The sequence below is a fragment of the Bremia lactucae genome, linkage group LG8, assembly GCF_004359215.1.
Source record: "Bremia lactucae strain SF5 linkage group LG8, whole genome shotgun sequence".
In the NCBI taxonomy this organism is placed as follows: Eukaryota; Oomycota; class Peronosporomycetes; order Peronosporales; family Peronosporaceae; genus Bremia; species Bremia lactucae.
The window spans coordinates 738,534-764,906 of record NC_090617.1 but is presented as its reverse complement, the minus strand read 5'-3'; the positions used below and the strand labels follow the sequence as shown (position 1 = coordinate 764,906).

The window sequence follows — 26,373 nt, the reverse complement described above, 5'->3', positions numbered from 1 at the left end:
TCCGTAGTCTTGTCTGCCGCCGTGGATTTTAGCTCGTTTGCACGTCAGACACAACTTGACGCGCTTGATGATCGACGCTTCCATTGCAAGCCAGTAAAGCGACTGTCGCATCGTCTTGTACAAACGATTAGGACCAGCGTGCCCGAGATTGTGGGGGTACCAATATAGGAGGTCGTCACGCAACGTGTCTGGAACAACGACGCGACCTTGAAATGCGACAAGCCTTTATCCGAGGAGAGCAAGCAACTTGTAGTCTGGGTTGTTCTGGCCGCCGAGGCACGCAGACTTGATCGTCTGGATCGTGGTATCGCGCTCTTGGTGCTGGAGGATGCTTGGGCCGTGCATGACACATGGTGGATCGTCCGTCGTGGCGTTAATCTCGTCGTGCATTTGCGCTTGCTCTGCTGTGTCAAATCGCATTCGGGAAAAGGCGTCCGCGCCTACGTTCTTTATGCCCTTGATGTAGTGCAACGACAAACGGTACTCGGAAAGCAACAGCTTCCAGTGCTTGACTCTGAGACTCGTTTCCTTCAGATAGATGAGGTTTTTGTGATCGGTGTGCACAATGACCTCGAAGCCAAGCAACATGGTGCGATACTCGCGAAGCAACTCCACAATCGATAGAGCTCGAATTCCATCGTTGTATGGTTGATCTGGTGCTTGTTGAGCGTGCGAGAGTAACAGGCGAGGATCTTGTTTTCTTGCATTACGATGCCGCCCAGCTGCTTTCCACTTGCATCAGCGTAGACGTGGAACGGGAGGTCAGAGTCAGGGAACGCCAGCAGCACAGCTCCTGCGAACGCCTTCTGGACGGCCCGTGCAGCCATGTGAATGCGATTTTGGATTACGTGAAGCGGTTCAGCGGCGCACATAGTGCTGACTTGCTGGGAATCATATCGCGATAATAATTGATCATGCCTAGGAAGCGACGCAGTTTTCTTGTTGCGAGAAACGGTGATCTTGTAGATTGCTTGGATCTTCTTCGCTTGTGATTAAATGCCCTGAGCTGTGAGTGTAAAGTCGAGGTAGTGGACAGACTTACGTAGCACGTGACGCTTCTTGCCACTGAGTGTTCCCGTCGTACTTGGCCAGACGCTCGAACAGCACACGCAGGTGCTTGAGGTGCTCGCTCTCGGTGTTGGAGTACACGAGCAAGTCATCCAAGTAGACGATAGATGACCACGAACAAGAGATCGCCGAAGATCTTTTCCATGCATGCTTGATACTCGTCGGGCGCCGTTGAGATCCCCATTGGCAGACGTTTGTACTGGTATTTTCCGAATGGAAGACAGATCGCCGTGTGAGCTCGACTCTGCTTGGCAAGACGCCTGGCATAATATCCCATGTTTGCGTCGAATGCAGAGAGGAACTTGGCGCCAGACAAGCGCAAGAGGATCTCGCGTATCTTGGGAACGTTGTACAGACTACGACGCAGGTACTTGTTCAGCACTCGGAATTGGATAATCAAACAAAGCGAGCCATTTGGCTTCAAGATGAAGAAAGCTGGCGATGCCAACTCGGATTGTAGATTTGCTCAAGCACATCCGCGTCAAGCAAGCGCTGTATCTCGTCCTTGGCCTTGGCTTCCATCGAGCGAGGCAGTGCGTGCGGACTTGCATGGACAGCACGGAAGTCCGTCGACAGTGGGAGCACGTAGTCGTCAAAGCGCATTCGACCCAAGTGGCCGTCGTACAGTAGCTGATGCTCTTTTAAGAGCTTTAGGACGCGATCGGCGAGCGGTGCCACCAGGTGATCAGGCACCGAGTCGGTAGAATGGTCACCGTCGTCAACGACCTCCTTTTACTCGTTTGGAAACTCGCGAATCACGAGTATCCGCGTGAACCCATGCTGTGCCACTGCTACCCCGTGTTGAGAGAAGTTTGGTGTCCATGCCACTGGACGACTTTGTCTTTGAAGTTGAGCACAATTCCGAGCACATCCATGAGATCGCGCCCGATGACCATCTCGTCTTGGCTGTCGTTGATTACCTCAAAGCGATGAGTGATTGTAGACGTAGGGTTGAGCTTGGGGAAGCGAAACTGCACCATCGTGGCGCCGCTGCTCGTCACGTCGCCGCCAACTGTCTTGAACGTTGTAGATGAGGGAGCGAGCTTGCTTCCCTGCTTGATGTTGGCGCTCACCGTGCTTGCGTTAATGATGCTCTTTGATGCACCGCTATCGAACAGAGTGTCGGACGCGCGATTTGTCATGTCGAATCTGCACCATGATGCGCAGTGGCGCGATCTTGTTTGCTGGCTCTTTCTTTAGCAAGCTGATCAGCTCGATCTCGTCTTCGCTGTCGCTTGACTCGTAGATGCGAGGGTAGTTCTTTGTCGTCTGCTTTGGCTTGGCTTCCACTCATTTCTTCTCATCCTGACGCTGCTTCTTGAGGACGAAGCAGTCGGCGGAGTCGTGCGAATTGGTCTTGTGGAATGTGCACCACTTACCTTTGGGATTTGGCTTCGAAGTGCAGTAGCCCCTGCTCTTGGTGCCTTGCTTATGCTTGCTGTTAGTGGACTCATGTTTCCTTGCGTTTGAGAAGCGAGAAGCCATGCCGCCGGTTTGGTTGTTGATGTTGCTGTTGTGCGACTTGTCGCAGCTGTTGACCTTCTCACGCTTCTCGAGACGCTCGAAGTACGGAACAAGCGCCGTCAGCATGTCGTAGTGGTCGCCCGCGACTGCAAGTTTGACTTGCCAGTCCTTCGGCATGGCGCGCTTGAAGAAGCGGCATTGCTGCACCTCCGGAATGATTTCGGCGTTCGTCGGTAGCTCCGCGAAGAGGCGCACGAGCTCTTTCAAACGGCGACTGATAGCTTGCTCCGTCTCGTCGCGTCGTTTGGTTAGCGACCACAGCTCTTCGTCGAGGTCCGCGCTAAGTCGCCTGGGACCATCAGCATGCCGATTTGGTCTTAGAAGTCTACGAACGAGGCATTCGCTTCGACTGCTTGTCGGGCGAGCGTCTGGACATCCTGTCCAAGCTCTCCTTCGATGAGGATCATGAGCTGGCTTGCTGCTTGTTCCGTGGACCAGTGCTTCCGCGCAACGAGGCTCTTGAAGCGCATGCTCCAATTGAGCCAGCTCTTTGCAACCCTTCCGTAGAACTTAGGGATTTTGATCTTTGCGGTGTCCGCAGGTAGCGCGTCCGTTGCTGGACACGTGACGATTGTATACGTGACGTATTCCTCGTCGTCGTCGTTCCGACCCATGGCGATGGGAAGGGATTCTTCAGTTCCGATTCAAATTTAATTAATCAAAATGACAGGCCCTTGGCTGGCAAGGGACCGATCGGGCCAGGGGGGCTTGCTGGAAGGCGACTCTGGGAAAAGTGAGAATGAATTGAATGCTAGCGATAGCGCTCTACAGATACTCTATACCGCTGTGTACTACGTCCCATGCGCGTGGGTTCATACTGGCTGATTCTGGTCTGGTTGGTAATGATATGCAATGAGCTGACAACTGTTCGGACCAGTTTGAAGTGGAGATGACGTCTCAGTCATGTTAACCTGCGCCGCAATTTCATTGCAAAGGTATGCATTTTTAATTGTCGAAGAGCTCGAATTTGTTGCGACCTGGTCGATTATAGGCACTTTGCGACCACTAGAAGGGCATTTTGTTAATTTAAAAAAATATAGATTAAGCATTTTTTTTAAAAGAGGGCATATTTTTTTTTTCTTTAAATTATAGCCAATCCCCACAGCAATATGGCTCATTCGACGGCCGCTGAAGTGTGCGCACTCATTGTGACCATCACTCTGGATTCCGCATCTGCTGCAGACGGAAGGTTGCTCCATGAGTGATACTTCCGCGACTCTATGGGAAAGTGAGCTGCTGCGTGCGCGCCAATGGATTGCGGGTAACAATAAGAACAAACAGCACGAGCACGATCGGATTTACCAATGCGTTAAGGCTCACATTGGGTACAATGATCATCAGCGCTCTCTCCAGAGCGATATGGTGGTCAGCGATGACGAGGATCATAGGGCCTTAGATTTCTTAGGAGATCTGAATGCAGCAGATATTAGCATATTGCTTCAGGCTGAAGCGGAGGTCTCCTTACCGCGCGCGGACGTCGCGGTGCCAGTAGAAAGCCACGTTCAAGACCGCTTGATACCGTTGGATATGCCACCCAATCTAATATCGCCAATATCGAAGCCCTTCATTAATCCCGTACCCGCACTTCGGCTAGAGTCGACGGTGTTAAGATCTTCTTCAATAAACGACAGCGCAACGCTTGGAAGTGATTCGGCAGTTGATGCACTTATGAGCGATTTACATGTGGAGATAACACCAGTGCACTACTCGGATACTGAAGAATCCAAGACAGAAGAAAGCACACCACCTCATGTATTGAAAAATGTAGGGGGCAATACTTTTGCCGAAAACCATGGAATATCAGCAGAGGCCGGAGGACAAGCAGGACAGATCATGCATGGGCTGCACGTATCTTCTAAAAGTCCGCTTAATCCATCCATGAAAAAGGTGGCGTCGCTTGATAAAACGAAGATTGATAAAACGAAGATTGATGACGCAGCCACGGAAATGCTGAGTTGGGTGTCAGGCTACCGCGATCCGGATGTGATCCGACGCAAAGAAAACATGCGTCAGAAGCGAAAACAACCCCTTCGTTACGGTGTTAGTTCAGAGGAGGAACAGCTGCAGATTATGCTGCAAGTCAAGAAGATCACTCGAGAAAGTGATTGCGATAGCGACGACGACTATGGTAGTGACTATACGCCACTGGACGATGAAGAAGCGTTTGAACCGGAGGAGCCTGAAGTCGTTGACCTGCTCAGTGATGACGATATAGATCGTGATAAAGACAAACCTTCTTTAGATCGAAACTGTCATCGATTGCGGCAGGTAAAGTCAACGACCAAAATGAAGAGGTTACGTATACAAAAACCAGCCATCACACGAAAGTTGGACCAGAGTGTCTCAATCAATACAAGCACATACCTTCCAACCAGTAAGCTTGAAGGACATGCAATGAATTCCACTGAGTGCAGTGCTCGTGGAAACATTCTTGCTCAGGATAAGCTATCGGGCAATGAAACAATAGGCGATACAATTCATGAATGTGTGAATTTGGAGCGAATACAGGATTGCGACGAGAGCAGTAAGCCAAAGGCATTGGTGGGTCTTTTAACAGGCAGTCATTCTACTGATGTCATTACAGCAGAATCTGAAGCTACTGTCTCGCAATTGAAAGCTTCAATAAGTTTGAAAGAAGCCAAAGCAAAAGCATGCTCAACAGTAGATGCACCTGAAGAAGCCTCATCAGCCACTGTTGCACCAAATAATGCGTCTGCAAATATTCTCTTTCAACCACAAGCAAAAGCTGCTGAGTGGCCTCATGTAGGTGAAGCGTCAAGTATCTCGACAGGTATGATGGAAATGGCAATGCGTTCATTTTCTTCGGATGCAAGCACCGTCACTGCTTATAATCGCGATACGGAAGCTGACGATGCTGTTGTTGAAGTAAAACAATTGCCGCCAGTACTTGAGGAAGATAATGATCATTGTTTTTCGCCAATAGAGGTACTTGGGATTGGCGCTGATGCCGAACAACGAAATAAAGAAGTCATGGTTAGCGAGACTGTGCATGATGCAATCGATGACGCCCAGCAAATTGCCGAAGCGGATGAGGAAGATGTTTCGGACGCTGAAACGGAAATATTAGACGATGACGAGCCTGGTGCAGATAACCATGAACATACCTGCGATGATGAGGTTTCTGGAATTTACGTTAATAGCGCCGAGAAAATTGCAACACATGGTCAAAACGACTTCGCCGACAGCAAAGAAGAAAGCCGAAATTTACGAGGGAGTTCTTTGCCTGTTAAGCATTGTGACAGCGATGCGATGGGGACATTACCGAGTAAAGGCAAGAATGATTGTGAGCTAGTTGCATCGAGATACGGAGTCCAGCAATTCTTCGACTTGACGCCACTACAAACAAAACCAAAAATTAAGACAACATCCTCTCGTGTCTTGAAGCCTTTGCCGGTGCACACCAACGCTGAATCCCCCGCGTGTCGTGATTTCGAAATATCAACAAGTGAAAAGACCTCATCTGACCCATTGAAGCAAAAAAATGGTTCTAATGGCCTTCAATCAGGCAAAAGACCTGTTGCTACAAGTACAATTATGAAAGGGAAATATGCGGCGACGAGGAGAAGCACAAAAATGCTTGATAATGGGGACAACCTCGGAGCTAAAATTCGGCCAAATGGTCTTTACAGATCGGGCCCACCCAGAATAATCGATGACGATGCAGCGAAGGACCTTGATGATATACCATTGTCAATTTTGACGAAAGAGATGGCCAAAAATGTAGTTGACGTACCTAAAGTTAGGTACCTTTCCTATGCAGGAGCAAAAAAGACGGAAAGTGCTCCTATTCTGGCAAAAGAGGCGCCTCGAATACAAGTAAAGTCTCGCTTTGGAGGGGGTGGACATACTGAAAATTCGTTGACTGTCCTGACTAAGCAGCAAGACAAAAGCGGTCTCGAAAGTGTATTCAACCGAGAACCTCAAATAAGTATTTATGATGCGCTGCATGTCGAGACGCAAGAAAAGTCTTGCGATTTTCGAGAAGAGTCCGGCTACAAACGTTCTAGTCGCTTCAAGAAAATGCAGGAAGAAGCAGCTCGAAAGGGAATTCCGATCATTAAAAGCCGACCAAAGAATACAGATTGGGATAAGGTGCCGATTCCAAGAAAACGAAAGGAAGCTTTACCGCTGACATCTACGCCGTCCCAAGCGATTGATCAGCCGGTGGAGAATGCAAAGAATAAGCGATTCACAAAAAACACACCCATATCCTCTGCGCGGAGCTACTATGGACCGCAAGGCGCGCGGTTGGCAACACCTGACTCGTCTTCGCGGAGGACTCATGATAAGAAGCTAAGCAAAACTGGTGACTTTACAAGAAATGAGAAGTTAACCGCGCGCTCAGAAGGTCGCAAATTCCACGATAGACGTTCTGAGCGCAGGCGAATAGAATCACCTCGCTCTAAAACGCGCTCATCAGGTGCCCGAGCCCAAAGTTATCTAAGCAGCAGTCGGCATCGCCGCCGATCGCGCGAGAGATCCAGCGAAAAATATTTAATACGCAACGAGTCCGTGTCTTCAGAAAGATACGATCAGGACCGACAAAATCATGGCAGTCGACAATACAATTATTCAAAATTTCGTGACTCCAAAAAGAAAGATCGATTGCCAGAGTCGTCGAGTAATAACACTGTTGAAGACAAAGATGAATCTAGAAAGAAGCAGAAGATGTCTCATTGTGCACAACCTTCTTCGCCAGGCGCGCTGGCTACGGTTGATGATGTTGACGACTCATTCATCTCAAACTCGGAAGATGAAATTGATGCCCCAACTAAAGAAGTTGAAGACATCCGCTTCGACCTAAACGACATTTTGGTTGATAAAACATTGATGGCAAGGCAAATATACGTGACCGGAGTAAATCCGACAGTATTTGCCGAGCAAATCGAGGAAGATTTTGCGCGTTTTGGAATCGCGGTAAGTCAAGATGTCTAATTGCTCTTTAATTTTAATGTGGTTGTGCCCACTTGCCAAATTTGTTTAACAAAATTGATAGATTGACAGAGAAACTGGATTTCCAGCGATCGACATATATCCTTGCCAGCGCAATCATCTTGGACGTGGCGATGCGTGTCTGACGTTCGAGACAGAAATGGGAGCGCTCGAAGCAGTGGAGGAAATGAATTGTATGTTGCTATACTGTCTTTTGAGTGATTTAAATGATGAGCTCATTTGATCTATTTAACAGCCAAGAAGATTAAAAACTCAATGATTCGAGTGCGTCAGATGGATGCACATACGCAGCAAATTCTTGCGATGCAATTCCAGATGGTACGAGATACGTGGAAGTGTACCGGATCCCAGTGCCGTGCGGACGTAAGTATTTGGAAGGCTAAGTGTGACAAGTGCGGGCGCACAAGGGTGTATGGGCCGAGTAATATAAATATTGGAGCTGAATCGTGGCTGTGCTCGCTGTGAGTGAACGAATGGATCTATCATAATTATAAACGTGCTCATTTCGACGCCTTGTGTTGTTTGCTGTTGATGCAGTTGCTTTACTGCAAACGAGTCAATTTCTTCACGGTGCCACGGTTGTATGGAAGCATTACCTGAAGGTGACCGTTCAATGTACTACAAATCCTAATTCCACGACATCAATTTTCCTGTGGCGCGGTGCCGATAGCAGCTAAGTGCTTATGAACGGTGGACAGATTCTTTATACTCATGCAGTAAGATAATCATGGACTTTACAACAATCATATGGTGTATTTGAAAGTATTGCAGCAAGATCCCCTAGAATGTTAATACCTTCAATTTAGTAGTCGAGAAAGGTCAGTAAGCGCTTTTATTGGTAGCTGTCGCGCATGATCGCCAGCGTCGTCTTTTAATGAGAGATCACAAAACATTCTTCAATAGCAAGCGCCTTATTTTATAATAGAATCACAATTACACACACGCAAAATGAAACGGTACCGATGCACTTAATGTTTTATTGTAATATGTCGAATCGCAACAACATGAAGTCTACAATATCGAAGCTAAATGCATGCAATTTAAGAACACCAAAATATTAAGAATCGACAATAAATAGTAACTTTGGTGTTTACGAGACTATGAGCAACAACACGGGTCGGCTGACACGGGCACTTTGGTCATGTCTTTGCCACACAGAACAAAGCTAGCCACAAACCCCATCACAATACTCGTGATAAGCGTCAAGTCATACGTCATGATCACCAGCATGAGCATGTACGCAATGAAAACCCGCACACCCCGCATCAAAGCGTCGCCCAGGTGCGTCCAATTGCCGGCCTTCACAGCCGTCAATGGCAAATCACGTAGCGGCCGTGAGAACATTTTTTCGGACGTGCTTTGAAGAATTTGTGTCTCGCAAACCTGTGTTTCCGAATGCAAAGCCGACGCTCTTACCGCCTGCTCAAGCTCGTACCTCGTGCTTTTCTTGTCGCAGCCATTGCAAAGCTCTGGATCGTAGTAGGTCGAAATTTTATCAATTTGTGTTAATGCATTGAATAGTCGACGTTTGTCAATGTCTTTAGACTGTTGGAGATGATAATCGTGGGACGTTGAAAGGTACTGAGACAGCGCAGCCAGAAAAAAGACAAAAGTACACGCCAATGCAGCGCGATAGGCGTCTGTGAGCCCCCACTTTTTTAGCCATATCATGGAGCAGTCGTCCATCGGATCACGTCCGGCCCATTTGAATCCTGCCATGCCCATCGGCGAGCCTGATCCCACACAAAAGCCTTCGCGCTCCATATTTCCGCTTGAAGTTTTAAGTTCACCGAATTTTGAAGTGCACGGTATAGATAAAAAATATTGAGCAACTGATTGGGGTTGAAATTTGACATAACCGCATTTTTCACATTTGTGTTTGAAAAACAATTGTAAATACTGCAGTACATATGATGATATATAAACTAAGCGGAGACGATAAATTTTAGTATGCCATATATGGTCTATCGTCAGCTGTTGCGTTTTACTATTACAATTTCCACTAGATAACAGAATCTTTATTGCGCCTGATGCAACAATGCCGTTCGTCACAAGTGTTGACTAAGTCAAAGAAGTTCTCCATTAAAAATTACACTGACACAACACGCGAAAGTGTGAAAGCTTCACTTGGCGCTGGACCGCTATTATTTATACTGTGGAGAAAATACCATGCTCAAGTTCATATTATGTCTTTTTGCTGTAAGAGTAAACGACTAGACGTATGCAAACCCCAAATGTTCCACAAACTCGCCGAAATCTTCAATTTTGATCCCAATCGACAAATACTATTTAATTGAGTCAATGCTTCTTAACCCATCCAAGTGCTCGTGATCATGCAAATAGATTGGCAAAGCCCGAGTCAAGACACTTGTCGTACGAATCGAGACGTCGAAGCTTCACCTGTCCTTTTCGGTGACGACGGTACCAGCTCGTTTCGGCTCCATACTGTGTCTCAATGCCAGCTTTTTTTCCTCCTTCTTCCAATCGAAGAGCAAGCTCGTTTACAATTTCCACCATCTCTACCTGTGACTTTGCAGCCGCAAGCGCGTCTCGTAAGTCAGAATGTACACATAGATCCTGAAATAAAATCTTGAAAAGATGAGCACGAACGATTTTTCCAGTTGCTGGCGGATACAGCTTGGCATATGTTAGATACTGTCGCGCTAGCTCCATAAAGGACGTATTGACGCCTGGAGCATTCCTTGCTGTCGCAAAGAGTGCTGGATTCTCCAGTAATCCTTCGGAACTCATGACACCGTCACAGCCCGTAGCATTGACACAGCGAGCGATGTCTTCGTGGGTCTCGATGCCCCCATTTGCAATGACTGGAATTGTCAATTGTTCCTTAATCCGTCGTATGATATCCCAATTTACTTCACGCACGGCAGTTTTATTCATTTCTTTCGTGCGACCATGGACAGTAAGCATATCGCATCCCGCTTTTTGTAGCATCGCGGCAAATTCGAGCGTCTCATTGTCGTCTGAAAACACACGAATTTTGACCGTCACGGCAATGTTTAATTCAGCACTCAGCGTTTCAACAATAGATTTGACCAGATCCTTGTCGTGCATTAAAAAGGAGCCATAGTGGCCTTTTCGAGCAATGCCTTGAGGACACCCAAGGTTTAAATCGACAGCGTCGCAGTGATTTTCAACCATTTTTGCCGCTTGTAAAACGGTTTTGGGATCATTGCCACAAAACTAAAACCATTTAGAAAAACCATTTTAATCAAAAATAAAAAAAACGATCAAGGCCGCCACGGACCTGGACCACTAGTGGTCGATCTTGCATATGGCGCTCAAACATCTTTTCACGATACTCAGCGTTCTCGGCAAAGAGACGACTATGGAGCATTGGTGTGTAGCAGCAATCGGCGCCAAATTTGCGGCAGAGCATGCGAAATGCCAGCTCGGATTGGTCGACCTAAACGGTAAAAGCATCCAGAATTGTATTTACTAAAAGGAATCAAGATGATGATGTCAAAGAATCTTTGACACAAACTGGGTAGCGATTGGCTGGAGAGGCTTACCATGGGCGCAACGATCCGTTTGGGCGAGCCAATAGCGCGATAGAAATCATATCCGCGCAATTTTCCCATGCTCGTCGGTGCGATAAATTTGGTTCGGAGCGCACAATAATTTGTCAGATTATTGATAATAGTGTCAGTCGTTTTGCAACCATTTAAATTATAATTTCGCCGCCACGATATTTATAAAATATGGAATACATTTTAAGTTAATTATCTAAAGAATAGTTCAGTTAAAATGTAACGAAAGAGCGCGAATTGTCCGAAGGACAGAGAATTCCATTGCTCTGCTTGGAGACGTAGGTCTCAATGGCCGTGTCAACGCGTCCAGCTTCAGCTTCATTGATTTTCACATTGGCTTGAATTCCATCAATTCCCACTAATCGAGACGTATAGAGAAATTGGCTAAGAGCCATGAGAAATTCATCCGTATCTTGAATCTCCCCCGAATGAATGGGATGGTTGAGCCACAAAAGACTCGAGACGACTCCGACGCCAACTTGCATGCATTTAAATGTATATTGAAAGCCCGAGGGATGGATATAGAATCCATTCTGCAGAATCACGCGGTCGCCACAATTGCCACCCATTTCGTGTTCAAGAAAGAGCTTAAGCGACGCACCATTGGTCTCGATCGTCAAAAGGATGTTTCCAAATGGTGACCACGACAACACTTCTCCGAGGCTCAAGTCGCCAGCAGGCACAATCTTGTCCCCACGAATCCCACCCCCATTCATTACGGCAATGTCAACAGAGCCATTGCCATAGAATTCGCGACTCGCGTCGGCAAATAGGTGTCCAATTTTACTATCTTGCACACGCACGACATTTTGAGACAAGTCAAGGTCTTCACACAAGGAGCTAATAATCTGTTTCTCGAGCTCATTGACGAGAGCTGCATACGTGGCAATGACAGCATCCAATGCTTTGTCCGTTGGTAGGTTCTCTAGAATTGGAATCGCGTGGTGCGTCATGAGCGCTTTGCGGTCATGCGAATCGTCTGCAGCATAATAATTTACGTGAGACGTCCAAATCGAGTGAAAATTCGAGTCTGATTTAAGGTACGGTGTGCCATACGACGTCTGTAACATCGACGCATGGTCATGCCCTCCAACGATTAAATCGATGCCAACTACCTCTTTTGAAAGACGGTTGTCGTCAGTTAGACTTTGATGACTCAACGCAATGATAAAGTCGACGTTCTGAGCTTGGAGGATAGCAACCTGCTCTTTCGCAGCTTCAATCGGATCTTTCCAGCACAGCCCTGTACTTGAGTCGTTCAAGTTGTACATGATACCAAAGAGACCAATCGAAATGTTCCCATGGATAGAATCGTGGAAATTTTTGATAGCATTGGGCACTGTACCACGTAGTAATTGTTGCGTCTCGTGCTCATAGCAGTTGGCATTTAACCACGTAAAGTTAGATGTCCGCGACACATTGAGAAAGTTGTCGAGTCCGTAGTCGAACTCGTGGTTCCCTAACGATGCAAAGTCGAGACCAATAGCATTGTGTGCTTTGATCATTTGTTGTCCATTAAATCGCGCAGACCAAAGCGATGGGGAGATTGTGTCGCCAGCGAGTAGCACAAGACTATTTGGATTCGCTCGTCGCATGGCGTTGGCAATCGGAACGACACGGGACGGACCCCCGAGCTTGAGACCCTCGACGGTATCCTGTTGCAACTCGTACACATCATTGTACGACAATAGGTCGAATGTTGCCGTTAATGAGCGGGCGTGGGCACTGTAATCGAAAAACACGCTTAGCGCTACAGCGAGATTTTGCCACACCGGCATCGCGGTATCAGATGGTCTCGCAGCGGTCGAAGAAGTCGAAAATCACAAGTGAGGGTTTATAGAAAGAGACAGACACGTGTGACCAAAAGGCGTGAAGTAGTTTAGACGATTTCTAGTAACACGTCTCTCTGTCTCTTGGTCGGTCGGTCCACACAGCGTGAAACTAATTTGCTAATTTGTCGCAGCTGTTCAATGAATGAATTCACATATCGAAAGACGAGCACAGCATATGACGATGGGAGCTCCACGACTAGACGATGAGGTATATGTGCAGTCCACAATAAAAAAACGAATACAAAAGACAGCTTAGTTTGTAGTTGGTTCTAAGAGCCAAAAGTAGCATTTATATCGACGTATGCGATAGTGGTAGCATACCGATGAAATGATCAATCTTAGCGTCACCTCGCCATCTCTAGCGATTGTAGCACTATAATTCTTGGCTTGGTGTAAGGTTCCTAATCTCTCACGGATGTGTGCAACTTCTATCCTCTTTCGTAGGTTTTGCCTATGCGACTGGAGCACAACACACTTTATTTATGTCGCATCCTGCATGGCGCACTAATCACTACCAGTGCTTCCTGGACGAGCACGTAAGCATACTTGTAGCTTTATCATGGCATGACACAAAGTTTCCTATAATCAAGCCCTTTTGAAATCATCTTTTGCTTTACGTTCTTCCTTGCGAAAAAAAAAATGATGTGAGGTTGTATCTTTCTGCAAGGCGGCGGTGCCATGACCACATATTAGGCTTTCTGCATAAGGCCTTCTTGAATGTCGCACAAGGCGCATTTTTTTCTTACAACACAACAACCTCGCTCGAGCAGGGCACTTAGTGGCTCGCGCCACTACCACACTTTTCAGAATGCAGATTTTTTCAAGATACTGCTGGCAGTTGCAGAATTGAAGCACTAGAAGCGTAGCCACCATCACACGAAACTTATCGTAATAGATGCCTGTGTGACGATAAGGTGAAAAGAATCTTTTTAAATCTACGGTCACGACTGGATTCGAAGGAATGAGCTGTGTAACGGACGCAAGGTTTGCCGATATCAATATGTGTCATCACTTTACTCGTATTGGCTGCAGACACTAAAAGTCGACTGAATGTTGTTGCAAAAGAGCTCTATATCTCTATTTTCAAGAGAAAAGCACAATTTTGTGCGTTTTTCATTTATTCAATTCGGCCCGATTACTATTCATTTACACTGCGCCGAAAGTACAAAGCGGCAACCTAATATAAGAACAGCAATACGAAAAGATCAGTGCTTTTACGTCACGACGCCTGGGAAACTCTTGTCCTTTGTGCTGCAATAGTCGGTCGCATGGCCGCTGAAACGGTACAGCTACTTCGGCAATGGGTACAGAATGGATTCCACACGCGTTTCGTAAAGCTTGTTAAACTCGATAAAACGTTTAAGAATTCGATGCTCAAGCCATTTCGATTTATCGTGAGCGAAGAGGACTTCCTCAAAGTTCTGAGCCTCCGCCGTTTTCTCCACCACGTACTTGACCGTGACTGGGGTCATATACGGAACAAGTTCGACCACGGGAATATGTTCATCCAAAAACATGCTCTCGAATCGCTCCAGCCTTTCCTTCACTACATTTTGCAAATCGGGTTCCATTTTGCGGATGGTTTTGTCAATCGACTTTCTTACGACGGTGTGATGTGATGGTACAGAAATCCCCACAAGCTTCTTCGAGTATACGTAAAAACTTTCAGGGGTGAACCCTCTGTGAAAAAATGGATTCTTTTGCGGAATCGCTTTCTCTTCCGACATCAATTGATGCCACCGTTCTGGCATAATGTTACATGCCAAGTATCTCGTATGAGTATCTGTCGCCTTAATCACATCTGCTTGAAATTCATTTTCGTTTTTCATCCAGCGCTTGAAACGCCAGAGTTTGAACGTCGATCTTGTCTTCTGGAATGGCCAGAGCAGGATGTTCTTGAGTACTTTGAGGAAAGAGGTTGACTCTTCGACTACCTTAGCTGTTTTCTCTATGCCTTGACGTGGAATTGTCGCTTCACGTTCTTCAAGCACTGGAGTGTTGTCATAAGCCCCACGAAACGCGTGCATGTTGTCCATGGCCCATGGAGTCGGGGAGGACAAGACCGGCGTCAGCTCCTTGGCCTGAGGACCAGAGTTGGCGTCTGCATTCGAATTGCTGCTTGCAACCTCAGCGAAGGCGACCGCAAGGAAAAACACAATCGTGAACATTTCTACGCGCTAAAAGGCTCGATCCGGTAGTTGCACCGTCCGACGAAGAAGCGGAGTACCAGCAAGTCCTTGTAAGAAAGATTGAAAGTGTGCAGTCTGGATGAATGTGCCCATCATGGATCTGACTCTTCCCGGCTTGTACCTGATCTTGGAAATTAGCTGGCTGTGGGCTCTTCTATAAAGGGTTGGATTTCCTCCGGCTTCCTCTGATTAGATGGGGTCGTCTGGCAGGACCAGATATTTGCACAATTATGAAATTTATGCGGACGCATCTACTCAAATTCTATGTGTATTTTTTCAAACAAAGATTAGTGAGGAATCAGTCCGGCGCAAGGTTACATAAACACCGAACCTGGAAAGTTGACGTCTAAATTACTGCCACAGCGTATTTATGTGAAAAGAAAGTCATGTTTTTACTTCGATCCCTCTCTTAAAGTTTTGTATCATTTGGTCAAGGGCCTGAGAACAATAATGAGTCAAAAACAGAAGGATTTGTTTTGCAAGCCAAATCTCTTAGCTTTAGTATTACCTGATTTTTTGGCTAAAAATGGAACGTAAACTTGCCAAGCTCATCAATTGCTATTAATACCCGAGATTTAATGTGCGACTTTGCAAGATCGTAACAATCACAAATTATCGTCAGGCAATTCTTTGAAATGGTCCGTAGTAGATTTTGACTACTTGTTTACAAACGTCGTGACATTATAGTAAATTTATTCTGTTCTATGATAACAAGGAGACTACTTTCTGCTGTCGAAGTCATAGTTGCGGTAAGGATTGGTCGCTTATCGAATTAAATAAAAATTGGACTATTCTATTCCAGCTGTAGCCTAAAGACAATAGTCGCAATAATATAGTCATGTCGATATTGAAACGGGGTGTATCGTAACATGAAATTAACACTCAAAGGTTGTTAATTAATATAATATCTAAAAGGTAGATATTATTTGGAAGATTTTACTTTATATAGTAATATTCAGAACTCGTATCCATAAATAGGAATAGGCCATTATATCTACTTATTCCGCAGACTACTCAGCTGTAGGAGTAATCAAAGAGAGTTACAGATGAGATAGAGATAAGAATTCAATTACATGTTTAGTATTAGATTATAATTAAGTTAGCATTTACAAAGATAGAACAAGAGACAATTAATTATATTTAATACAGTTTTTATTTTACCCTCTTAAGTGTAGTTGTCTTAAGAGAAGTCTTCCACTGTACGTACAGTGTACGTCACCTAACGTAAGCACCACTCACAACTGAAGCAGTGTGAAGTGAACTTGTACTGAAACAGTACAAGTCGTAGTGCCCCGCTACACCTGGTAGCACTTTGTAGTCCGTCCAAGGACCACATGTCCCACATCTAACATGGACATTTTGTTAGATGATAGTGGGAATACGCATCACGTTTCCCCTGAAAGCTACTCCTTTCTAAGTGATATAGAAAGGAGTGCGGTTGAACGAATGAGTTCGACCGTAGGAAACGATGCAATCCTGGCATTACTGTCCAACTTAGACAGAGATGCCCTCCATTCAACCGTCGCCAAGTTCATACAACATGAACTTGACGAGATGAAGGAAAAAGTAGCCTTGCTGAATCAGCAAGGCTCTCAACAGGCGGAACTGTTGAGATTACAACAGGTACAGACCCCTGTACCTGGGATGACGCAAACGCGTCGTCCCGAAACTCTNGATCCTCCGTCGTGAGGTTATTCATCGGCTTTGCCAGCACCCTTGCCGACTGTCCGAACTACTTGATCAGACTGCATTTGTCGTGTCGACACCTTCTAATGGCATTGTGGCTCGTCAAGAAAGGCAGCACCTTTCGCGGCTTGAGCGAATTCTTGAGGAAGTTGCTGATGAACAGGTTAAGCGATCTGTTACGATGGCTTCGCTCGGCAAGGATGCTGATGAAAGTATGGAAGATGAGCCTACCCAGTACATTATAAGAAAAGCCTTCTATAAGGAATATGATCCATCTTATTATCACCTTAGTCGGTCAGGTCACGAGAAGGCGCAGTTTGCTCGACAAGAAGCCTTATTCAAGACGTGGAAAGTAGAGGATCCACCGATCCCGATAGTGACACAAATTCCACCACCTCACTTGTCTCTTGGCCCAGTGCGATTTCTCGTGCTGGACAAAGGTTTGCTCAATATCTTGCGGCTCGTGTTGGAAGATGCACGTTGTCAAATCAGTGGCCATAGCGAATGTTATAGGTGTATTTCTGGAGCAAAGAGGACGAATGCTATGGTGCTGCAACGTTCAATTCACTTGATTAATGTGGCTGTGCTTGTGCTTAAGCAAAGAGCCAGCGAATTTATTTTGCCGCAAGAAAATGAGATTGTGTGTTCTGAGAGCAAAAGGCGCCAGACACTTGCCTTACTGCGTAGTGGCCCGGAGGCATACGAAGATTCGGATACAAAGTCTCGTGGAAAAAAACGTGTAAAAAGGCAAGCTACATCAAGTGATGAGACAAATGCTCAAATATGTAGTGATAGCGATCAAGGCGACACAAGCGACGTTAAAGATTCAAGTATCGTAGCCTTGCTTGTGGCGATGGCGAGGGATATGGTAAAGCATGACTTTGATGCATCAAAATCGACGATCGCTGCCATTTATTGGGTTTTAAAAGAGTTGGCAGAGATGGACAGTACGATTCATGCGTACGTTGAGCTTCGCGTTTGGAGCGGTATCATTAAACACGAAGACCAATCGGCAAAGAATGGAATGTCGAAAAATGAACTCAAAAAGCATCACCAACAACGTGCTATTGCGGCAATGATGGCACGCCAAAATGCTTTCGCTCAATCAAGTGCCTTTGCTGAGATGGATGCCAAGGAGGACGAAGCAATTGACTTGGATGGATCGAAAATTAATGGCGATTATGGGTTGATCACATACAATGAAATTTCAGAAACTACAATAATCTATCGACCTCCTCCGCCACCAGACTGCATCATCTGCTCGCAGAAGGAGAAGATTGAGCCAATTATGTATATTGGCCATGCGCAAATGAGTCGAGTCAGCTCGCACGCGCTCAAAACTGTTGCTGACGACGTGGAGACTAATGTCACTGACGAAGAAGCGTCTGCCATCGGAGCCATATGTTTCCCTCCGCCTATTCATTTGTCGCTCTGTGGCCATGCTGTCCACTTGCATTGTTGGCAAAAGTACTTTGAGTCGGTGCGGGCTCAGTCGCGATTTAATCTTGATCATAGTCAGACGAACATAGCATTTGATGCCAATTTTGGTGAGTTTCTATGCCCGTTGTGTCAGACGCTTAGTTCAATGCTTATTCCGTGGCTACCAATCTGTCCGCCGCTTACGTTGGCAGATCAGCAACGAGACCGAGACGCCATGGAACAAGTTTTTCAGTTAAAGCAAGACACCTCGAGTATATTATCGTGGTTGTCACGTGGACTGCCGAGTCGATTAGAAGCGTTTGCTCCGCAGAATGACAATAAGAAACATAATAACAAAAATGAGGACCGACGTACTTACTTGCAGCAACAAGATGACGTTCGTGCTATGAATCAATTTGCTGTTGGATTTCTTGAATCAATGGTACGCTTTCAACCAGAGATGGCTCATCCTACAAGTGCAATGAGTGCTCTCAAAAAAGGTTTTTTTTCGACCGGAGCACAATTATCGCATTTGATCTGGACATCAGTAGCCTCGACAATTACAAGCACTCAATTGAGTAGCATTTCGTCTGCTGTGTGTTCGCTAAAAGCACATGCGACATCATCGAAGAATGGAAATAAAGCAGCTAGCTGGCGAGCGAATAGTCCGGCCCGACCTCCGGGACGTACAGGTTCTGTCACGGCAGCCTCTTCCTTTTCGTCGTTGAGAATTACGAACATTTTGAATCCTATGGTGCCGTGCTTAGCAACGCGTGTTGCTGTGTCATTGCCAGAAGCACTTGACCCCCAGCTGGACCATTTCGCACCCCAAGACGACAGCAAGCTTAACATTTTGCTACGCGCGCTACGCCACATGCCGTTGCTCTTTTCAAATCGCCATTGGGGCTTTTACCAAAGTTTGTGCTTTCCAATAGCGCAGAATCTTCGACTTGCTTTATCAGCCGAGCAGTGGTTAGAGACATTGTCCCAAGGACCACCGCTTGAACTCGGTTTACCAATTCTAAGCCAGGATTTATTGTACCTTTGTGTCGCTATCTGTTGTAGCATGCTGACGACTAAAGCAGATATCATGCTTACTATTCGATCTCTCTGCGTCCTTTACATGGCTCAAGTGCTTATCCAGTTGGCTCGCATGGAAGCGGAAGATGACGACGATTGCCATGAGGAAGATGCAAAAAAACATTGTGCGAACTCAGGAGATGGAGGCTCTCCTGAGCAAATAGAAGAGATGCAGCGTGGACTTGAAACACTGATGGCACGCTTAGCTCACGAAGCTGGCGTGGCTTGTGTCGATCAAAGTGACATGCCGATCGGTCGACGGCCAGCACCACAGGGACGGCAGCTTGAATTGCTATTTAAATCGTCGTGCCTGGCATTCATGCGGCAAGTGACTCTTCTTTGCCGTGCATTCTTTCGAGGCGAACAAGACCCAGATGCGTCATGGAGTGCCAATTTTGTCGGCTCGTTGCGGCTTAGCACAAGCTATCACGGTATGTGTCAGCAATTGGGAATCCCACGAATCGTTCAGTTGATAGCGGATGAAAACCTTGTCGACTATCTCTTACGAGCTGCTCGTGAGCTTCGTACTCGCCCTTCAAGTGCTGCTGTGTCAAAAGAACTTCAATTCCGCTACCAGCAGCGTGGCCACGCCGATCACCTTCGTATCGAGCTTGAAAAGTTCGTTTCCAAGGAGGGTCAACAAGGTGATTGGGCAGCGCGAGAAGCCCTCATTGCACGCAGTAATCTACGAAAAATACCAAAGCTCCCGTTTCGCCTGGAGCCCGATACACAACAGGGCAAACGATTGTTTCATTTTGCTAATATACGGCTTGTAAAGCTACCGTCGGCGTACACTGATCTTCATTCCGAGGTGTTGGGGAAAAGTAAGTGCAAGCAAACCTGGAATACTGTGGAGAATCCAGCGATTTGCCTCGTGTGTGAAGAGATCCTTTGTGCTGGTACAGAGTGTTGTCGTCGGCGCAGTGACGGTATGGGCGCGTGCACTTATCATGCCAGTACATGTGGCGCTGGCGTTGGATTGTTTTTTCTCATGCGGTCGTCGTCAGTCCTATTAATTTTTGGCCCGAGAAGCTCTTACTTTGGTTCGCCGTATCTTGACATGTTTGGTGAAGAAGATATAAACGTGCGCCGTGGTCGGCCCTTGCATCTGAGTGCGAAGCGTATGAAAGCGCTACAAGTGCTCTACGCATCCCATCAGCTCGCTAATGAGGTCGCACGAAATCGACGAACCTCAGACCAGTACATTCGAAATAACTATTACTGAGCCGAACGAGCTTTCAATTATATTGATAATTATAAAAAATAAAAGCAGTGGGTGTGAAAGGTATTTTACAATTTTGAGCTCGCATAGTCATAAAGTGCAGCAAGCTCTATCAATTAAGAAGCTAAAGGATCCATCCCACTTTAACAGTGGCTTTATTACGAATTGACCACGATCGCTGATTAAAACTCAAGCCGTATACCAAACGGCAATGCTCAATTCTTAGAATGCATTCTCGAGAGAAACCTTCTGAGCCATGGTAATCCAAAAATGACCCGGCTATACTGCTCTATAAGAATATACTCCTCTATTAGAACATTGCTACTCGCGACGGTGTCTTTCTATGTATAAGTAGACTGCATTCATTTCTGGAGAGGATTACGTCAGCAATTGCTTCGTGATGCAAAACGTAACCACCTAAGTGCACGCGGTTACTTCTTCTCCATCGGCGCGGGTCGAGCTGGCTCCGGTGCCACGACAATCTTGTCCTTGATCATACCCCATGGTGCCATGGTCACAAGCTCCTCCGCCGCCGTCGGGTGGATCGCAACGATATTGTCAAAGTCGGCTTTCGTAGCGTTCATCTTGACGGCCACGCCAAAGCCTTGCATCATCTCGTCCGCGCCTTCGCCAGCCACGTGGACACCCACGACAGTCTCTCGCTCGCCCACAGTCACCAACTTCATCGCTGTTTTTCCTTTGCGTTCCGGATCGGCCATTGAATGCACCAAATTCACAAATGTACTCGTGTAGACCTTGACATTCTCTTGGCCGTATTTCGCAATGGCTTCAGGCTCTGTGTAACCAATCGTACCAATTGGAGGGTGGCTAAAAATAACCGTCGGGATCTGATGATAGTTCAAACACGCGTCTTTTTCGCCGCCAAAGAGCCGGTCCGCTAGACGACGACCGGCCGCAATGGCTACAGGCGTCAATTCCCACCCTGTCACAGTCGCGTCACCAATTGCGTACACGCCAGGCACAGATGTGTTTTCTTGGGCATCCACTTCAATAAACCCACCTTCAGAGAGTTTAACGCCAATCTGTTCGAGCCCAAGGTCCTGAGTGCGGGGAATGCGGCCGACCGCGTATAAGATCGCATCAAAGCCCGAGAAACGCGCTTCTTCTCCGTTGATTGTGACGACAAGCGTGAGCTGACCGTTTTCTTGCTTTTCGACACGAACAACGCGCATCTGACGCACGAATGTCACGCCTGCTTTCTCCATCTCAGTGTTGACGAGGTCGCGCACAATAGGGTCGAATTTACGCAGTACTTGGTCATAACGGCAGAATAGCGTCGTGTTACTCTTGAGCACGTTAAAGATACCAGCTAACTCGACAGCAATGTAGCCAGCGCCTACCACAGCTACATTTTGGGGCTGGTGCTCAAGTTTAAAAAAATCATCACTGTCAATGACGTGCTCTTTACCAGGCAGATCGGATACATTGGGAATGCCACCAGGGGCCACAAGCACGTGTTTACCAGTGTATACGTGACCTGCCACTTCAATCTTGTCCTTGGCAACAAGCTTCGCGATGCCCTGGACGTGGTCCACCTTGGCGTTGCCGAGATTACGCGCGTAAATGCCATTGAGACGCTTGATGTACGCGTCGCGCTTGGTTTTCATGTTGGCCCAATCGAAATCTCCGAAGGCAAATTCTTTAGTCGCCGTGTTAATACTGTAGTCCTTGTTCCGGTTCAGATGCTCCACGTGGGCGGCCAAGTTAAACATGACCTTCTTGGGCACGCAGCCAAAGTTAACGCAAGTGCCCCCTAGACCCATGCCATTGAATTCGCGACCGCGCTCTACTATAAGAACCTTTGCTCCAAACGAGGCCGCGCGCCGAGCCGAAGCCATTCCACCACTGCCACCGCCAATCACCATGTAGTCATAGATCATCTTTGAGTTCATGGCTGCAATTTGGATAATGAAGATATGAGGGGGGTTGTGAGCCTTTATATCAACCAATTGAAAGGAGGGGAGATTTAATAAGGTTCTGGTTCAGTAATGGGATTCACGCTAATTGTCAAGAAGTAAAACCATAAAATATTTTTATGTGGTCCTTATTTCACAGTGTGGTTTTAAGGTATTTGGAAAGCGGTTGTTTAGAGAAATTATTAAAGCATTGAATATAATCGCTTCTACCCACAATTATGTTGCTACGTTCTTATAGTGCAGCATACTTCGTGCTATTTCTGTAACGGGGCACTGCCGACTTGAACTGCTCCAGTACAAGTCCACTTCGCTCTGCTTCAGTGCGAGTGGTGGCTCACGTCACTTCACGTACACTAGTACGTGCAGAGGAAGACTCTCTTTGAAACACTTGCTTTAAAGAGGGTTAAAAGAAAACTGCGTTAATATAATTAAGCTCTTCTGTTTCTATCTATTTCATACTAACTTAATTATAAACTAATAAAAAACATGCAGTGAAGTCTTATCTGCCTCTCTCATTGCGCGCGTCCAGCGCTGACTGGACCGCGGAGAAAGTAAATATAATGACCTATATCTACAATGGATAAGCTTTCCGAATATTACTACGTAAAGTAATTTTCTCCGATATTATCTACCTTATATGTAACGGGGTGTATCGTTACATGAAATTAAAAATTAAAGGTTGTAAATTAATATATTATCTAAAAGGTTGATAATATTTGGAGAATATTACTTTACATGGTAATATTCTAAAAGCTTATGCATTGGTAGATATAGACCATTATATCGACTTTCTCCGCGATCCAGTCAGTGCTGGACGCGCGCAAAGAGAAAGACAGATAAGACTTTATTACATGTTTTGTATTAGTTTATAAATAAGTTGGTACTAAGTAGATAGACAAGAAGAACTTTATTGTATCAAATACAGTTTTCTTTTAACCCTCTTTAAAGCAAGTGATTCAAAGAGAGTCTTCCTCTGCACGTACTAGTGTACGTGAAGTGACGTAAGCACCGCTCGCACTGAGGCAGTGCGAGGTGGACTTGTAATGAAGCAGTACAAGTCAGTAGTGCCCCGTTACTCCTGGTAGCACTTTGAGTCCGTCCAAGGACCAACAGTTCCACCATCTAACATGGACATGTTAGATTATAATGGAAATACGCATCACGTTTTGCGTGATAGCTACTCCTTTCTGAGTGACATAGAAAGGAGTGCGGTCGAACGAATGAGTTTGACCGTCGGGAATGATGCCATCTTGGCCTTGCTGTCCGGTTTGGACAGAGATGCCCTCCATTCAGCCATCGCCAAGTTCATACAACATGAACTTGACGAGGCGAAGGAGAAGGTAGCCTTGCTTAATCAGCGAGGCTCTCAACGGGCAGAGCCGAAACCTTAAAAATTAAAATCTCTAAGTATAGGGGAGCTGAAGAAGACTCCCTCTTACGATGGTGTCGAGTTGGACGATGCCATAAGGGCTCATCACATCGTCGACGAGCAAATGCAAGTCGCATTTGCTCAGTCAAATTTGGTAGGTCGTGTCAAAACTTGGGCACTAAGTCTTAAGTTGCGCGAACCCATATACTTCTTTTAGTAGCTAGAGGCTTTTAAAGCCCGGCTCAAACAGACGTTTGAACCGCCTAGGGCTGAGTTCAGAGCTCAATCAGAGCTTCTGAAACGCAAGCAAGGCAAGCGTGAGGTTCACGCTTATGCCCAGCATATACGACTCTTAGCGAAATGTATCACAAACAACCCAGTCCATGAGCACACGTTGATAACGGTATTCATGCAAGGTCTTACGGATTGTCCCATATAGACCCACCTGTCCGCTTGGAACTGGATACGCTTGAAGAAGCAATATCCGTTGCGGAACAGGAGGACTTTAGCTTGAGATGGGCTCAAGCTAGTTCATCATCGTATCGTCCTTAAAGACGACACGAGCTTGGAGGTCAAGACCTATGGACCCCCCTTATATCGAAAGCGAGAAACCTCGCTTTTCAAACAATAAGCGATTGCAGAGATGAAATCGCTGTCAAAAATTAGATCACTACGCTCATGAGTGTGCTGCCCCACGCCCAGTACCGAGGGGTACTGAACGTACTAATGGACCGAATGTCGAAATGGCAACGGTCACGGGTCCGACAATGTTGCGAAATCGGAACAACGAGGCGGACCGTTTTTTTACGGTCACTGATCCAGCAACCTCAAGAGAATTTGCAAATCTCTTGACTAAAGTTGCTCCAGACACACAATCATTATGTGTCTCTGCATCTGGCGATGAGGTATCCCTCATCACCTTGAAGTTAAAAGTGACAAATCATTCGTCACTTTAAGCCCTATGGATTGCGAGGCGTCGAATGACTTTATTCGTCGCCAGTCGCTAGAGGGTCGTAGACTCAAATATGCTGAGCGCGACATCCCCCCAACGAGGATGACGGTGCGTCTAGCGACAGCGCATCGATAACAGTGATGAAACGCGTAGTGAGACTTCACTACACGTTAAAAGATTTACAGTACGATGATGATTCATTGTACTGAATTTGGATGACAAATTTGATGTCATCCTAGGTTTACCTTGGCTAAGAAAATATAAGCCAAAAATCAGCTAACAGCATTGATCCGTGAAGATGCCTGTCATTTCTTCATTAGATGGCAATCTGATGAGTGTTTGGAGCGTCCACAAGCATGTATATGTGTTACGAAAGCCTCACTTGTGGTACGGTCGTTAGTACGACTGCACAAAATTACAGTGTGATTACAAAACACACTGTGGAGTCAGCTGCCGGCGGCTGTGCGAATGCACAGGCAGCGCCGAAGGTCCACCACTCGAATAAGTCGAGTGGATTGAGACATGAATGTACGCCTAGCGAGCGACATTCAAGGAATATGCCGGTTGTCCGAAAGGGGCAACACGATGATCCTAGGTCGAGTAGAGAGTCGACCGTAGAGGACCCGACTGTGATAGCGCAATCACATTCGGAAGACGTTGAGGGAAGAGGTCCCCACGTACTTAAGGAGAAGTCTCCTCAAACAGTTAAAGTTACTAGACTTCTAGATCCCGAAGGATTAATCCCTCGGCAGCCTGTAGATAAACCCCTGGCAGAAAACGAGACACTAAATGTCTTGGTTAATAACGGTTCGAGAGTAGGCGCTTGTACTCTTGATCTGTATGCGCCTCCGATAGTGCACGCATTCAACAAACTGAATGCTGCAACAGTACCGGCTCAAACGCCGATACCTAGAAAAGACGTAATCATAGATGGTATGTCTAAGAGTACGATCTTTTCGTCTATGGATCTGATGGATGGGTTCTATCATATCCTTATGCGTGAACGGGACATCCCGGAAACAGTAGTGAGCACTCCCAGTGGGATGCTCTGGGAATGGTTAGTGATGCCTCAGGGGCTTAGTAACGCCCCTGCGACACTCAACAGATGTGTAACAAATCTGTTGAGACCAGCGCAAGAATTTGCACCGAATTTTTTTGACGATGTATTCGTCCATAGCCGATCCATGAATGGAAAGACGGACGTGGAAGTTCATAAAACTCACGTTCATCAGGTTCTTACACTTATGCGGAAGCATAAGTTGTATGCAAATCTCAAGAAGTGTATATTCGCTGCAAGCGAAATACCACTTCTTTGGTGCATCGTCGATAAACACGGCGTGCGCCCTGATCCCGAAAAAATCAAAGCAATCACCGACTGGCCAGTTCCAGTCGATATCAAGGGACTTAAAAAGTTCCTTGGTTTAGCGGCGTACTTGCACAAGTACTCTCGCAATTATGCAGAGATGACAGTTCATCTCTCTCGTCTCTTGAAAAAAGACGAGAAATGGTTATGGAACGCTGATTGTCAGCGTTCGTTTGAAGGTATCAAGCAAAGCTTGATGCAATCGCCCAT

The 26,373-nt window shown here is 46.3% G+C and overlaps 7 protein-coding genes across 7 annotated transcripts; 3 read left to right on the top strand and 4 right to left on the bottom strand.

Annotated features, from left to right (window-relative positions):
• Window positions 1-3,789: 3,789 nt before the first annotated feature.
• CCR75_002604 (uncharacterized protein) lies at window positions 3,790-8,508 on the top strand (the record flags this gene model as incomplete). Its single annotated transcript, XM_067960701.1, has 4 exons — window positions 3,790-7,530; window positions 7,610-7,739; window positions 7,802-8,027; window positions 8,104-8,508. 4 exons carry the CDS (start codon window positions 3,790-3,792, stop codon window positions 8,195-8,197), a joined length of 4,191 nt encoding a protein of 1,396 aa, XP_067823452.1. The 3' UTR covers window positions 8,198-8,508.
• A 453-nt stretch (window positions 8,509-8,961) lies between these two features.
• CCR75_002605 (uncharacterized protein) lies at window positions 8,962-9,212 on the top strand (the record flags this gene model as incomplete). The annotated part of the gene is made up of 2 exons (XM_067960702.1): window positions 8,962-9,045; window positions 9,111-9,212. The coding sequence occupies 2 exons, from the start codon at window positions 8,962-8,964 to the stop codon at window positions 9,210-9,212; spliced, it is 186 nt and encodes a 61-aa protein (XP_067823451.1).
• A 685-nt stretch (window positions 9,213-9,897) lies between these two features.
• On the bottom strand, window positions 9,898-11,165 carry CCR75_002606 (uncharacterized protein; the record flags this gene model as incomplete). Its single annotated transcript, XM_067960703.1, has 3 exons — window positions 9,898-10,767; window positions 10,832-10,990; window positions 11,097-11,165. The coding sequence occupies 3 exons, from the start codon at window positions 11,163-11,165 to the stop codon at window positions 9,898-9,900; spliced, it is 1,098 nt and encodes a 365-aa protein (XP_067823450.1).
• A 161-nt stretch (window positions 11,166-11,326) lies between these two features.
• Window positions 11,327-12,892, bottom strand: CCR75_002607 (uncharacterized protein; the record flags this gene model as incomplete). The annotated part of the gene is made up of 1 exon (XM_067960704.1): window positions 11,327-12,892. One exon carries the CDS (start codon window positions 12,890-12,892, stop codon window positions 11,327-11,329), a length of 1,566 nt encoding a protein of 521 aa, XP_067823449.1.
• A 1,343-nt stretch (window positions 12,893-14,235) lies between these two features.
• On the bottom strand, window positions 14,236-15,114 carry CCR75_002608 (uncharacterized protein; the record flags this gene model as incomplete). The annotated part of the gene is made up of 1 exon (XM_067960705.1): window positions 14,236-15,114. One exon carries the CDS (start codon window positions 15,112-15,114, stop codon window positions 14,236-14,238), a length of 879 nt encoding a protein of 292 aa, XP_067823454.1.
• A 1,888-nt stretch (window positions 15,115-17,002) lies between these two features.
• Window positions 17,003-20,545, top strand: CCR75_002609 (uncharacterized protein; the record flags this gene model as incomplete). The annotated part of the gene is made up of 1 exon (XM_067960706.1): window positions 17,003-20,545. One exon carries the CDS (start codon window positions 17,003-17,005, stop codon window positions 20,543-20,545), a length of 3,543 nt encoding a protein of 1,180 aa, XP_067823453.1.
• Window positions 20,546-20,973: 428 nt separating this feature from the next.
• Window positions 20,974-22,455, bottom strand: CCR75_002610 (uncharacterized protein; the record flags this gene model as incomplete). Its single annotated transcript, XM_067960707.1, has 1 exon — window positions 20,974-22,455. One exon carries the CDS (start codon window positions 22,453-22,455, stop codon window positions 20,974-20,976), a length of 1,482 nt encoding a protein of 493 aa, XP_067823193.1.
• Between the last annotated feature and the right edge of the window lie 3,918 nt (window positions 22,456-26,373).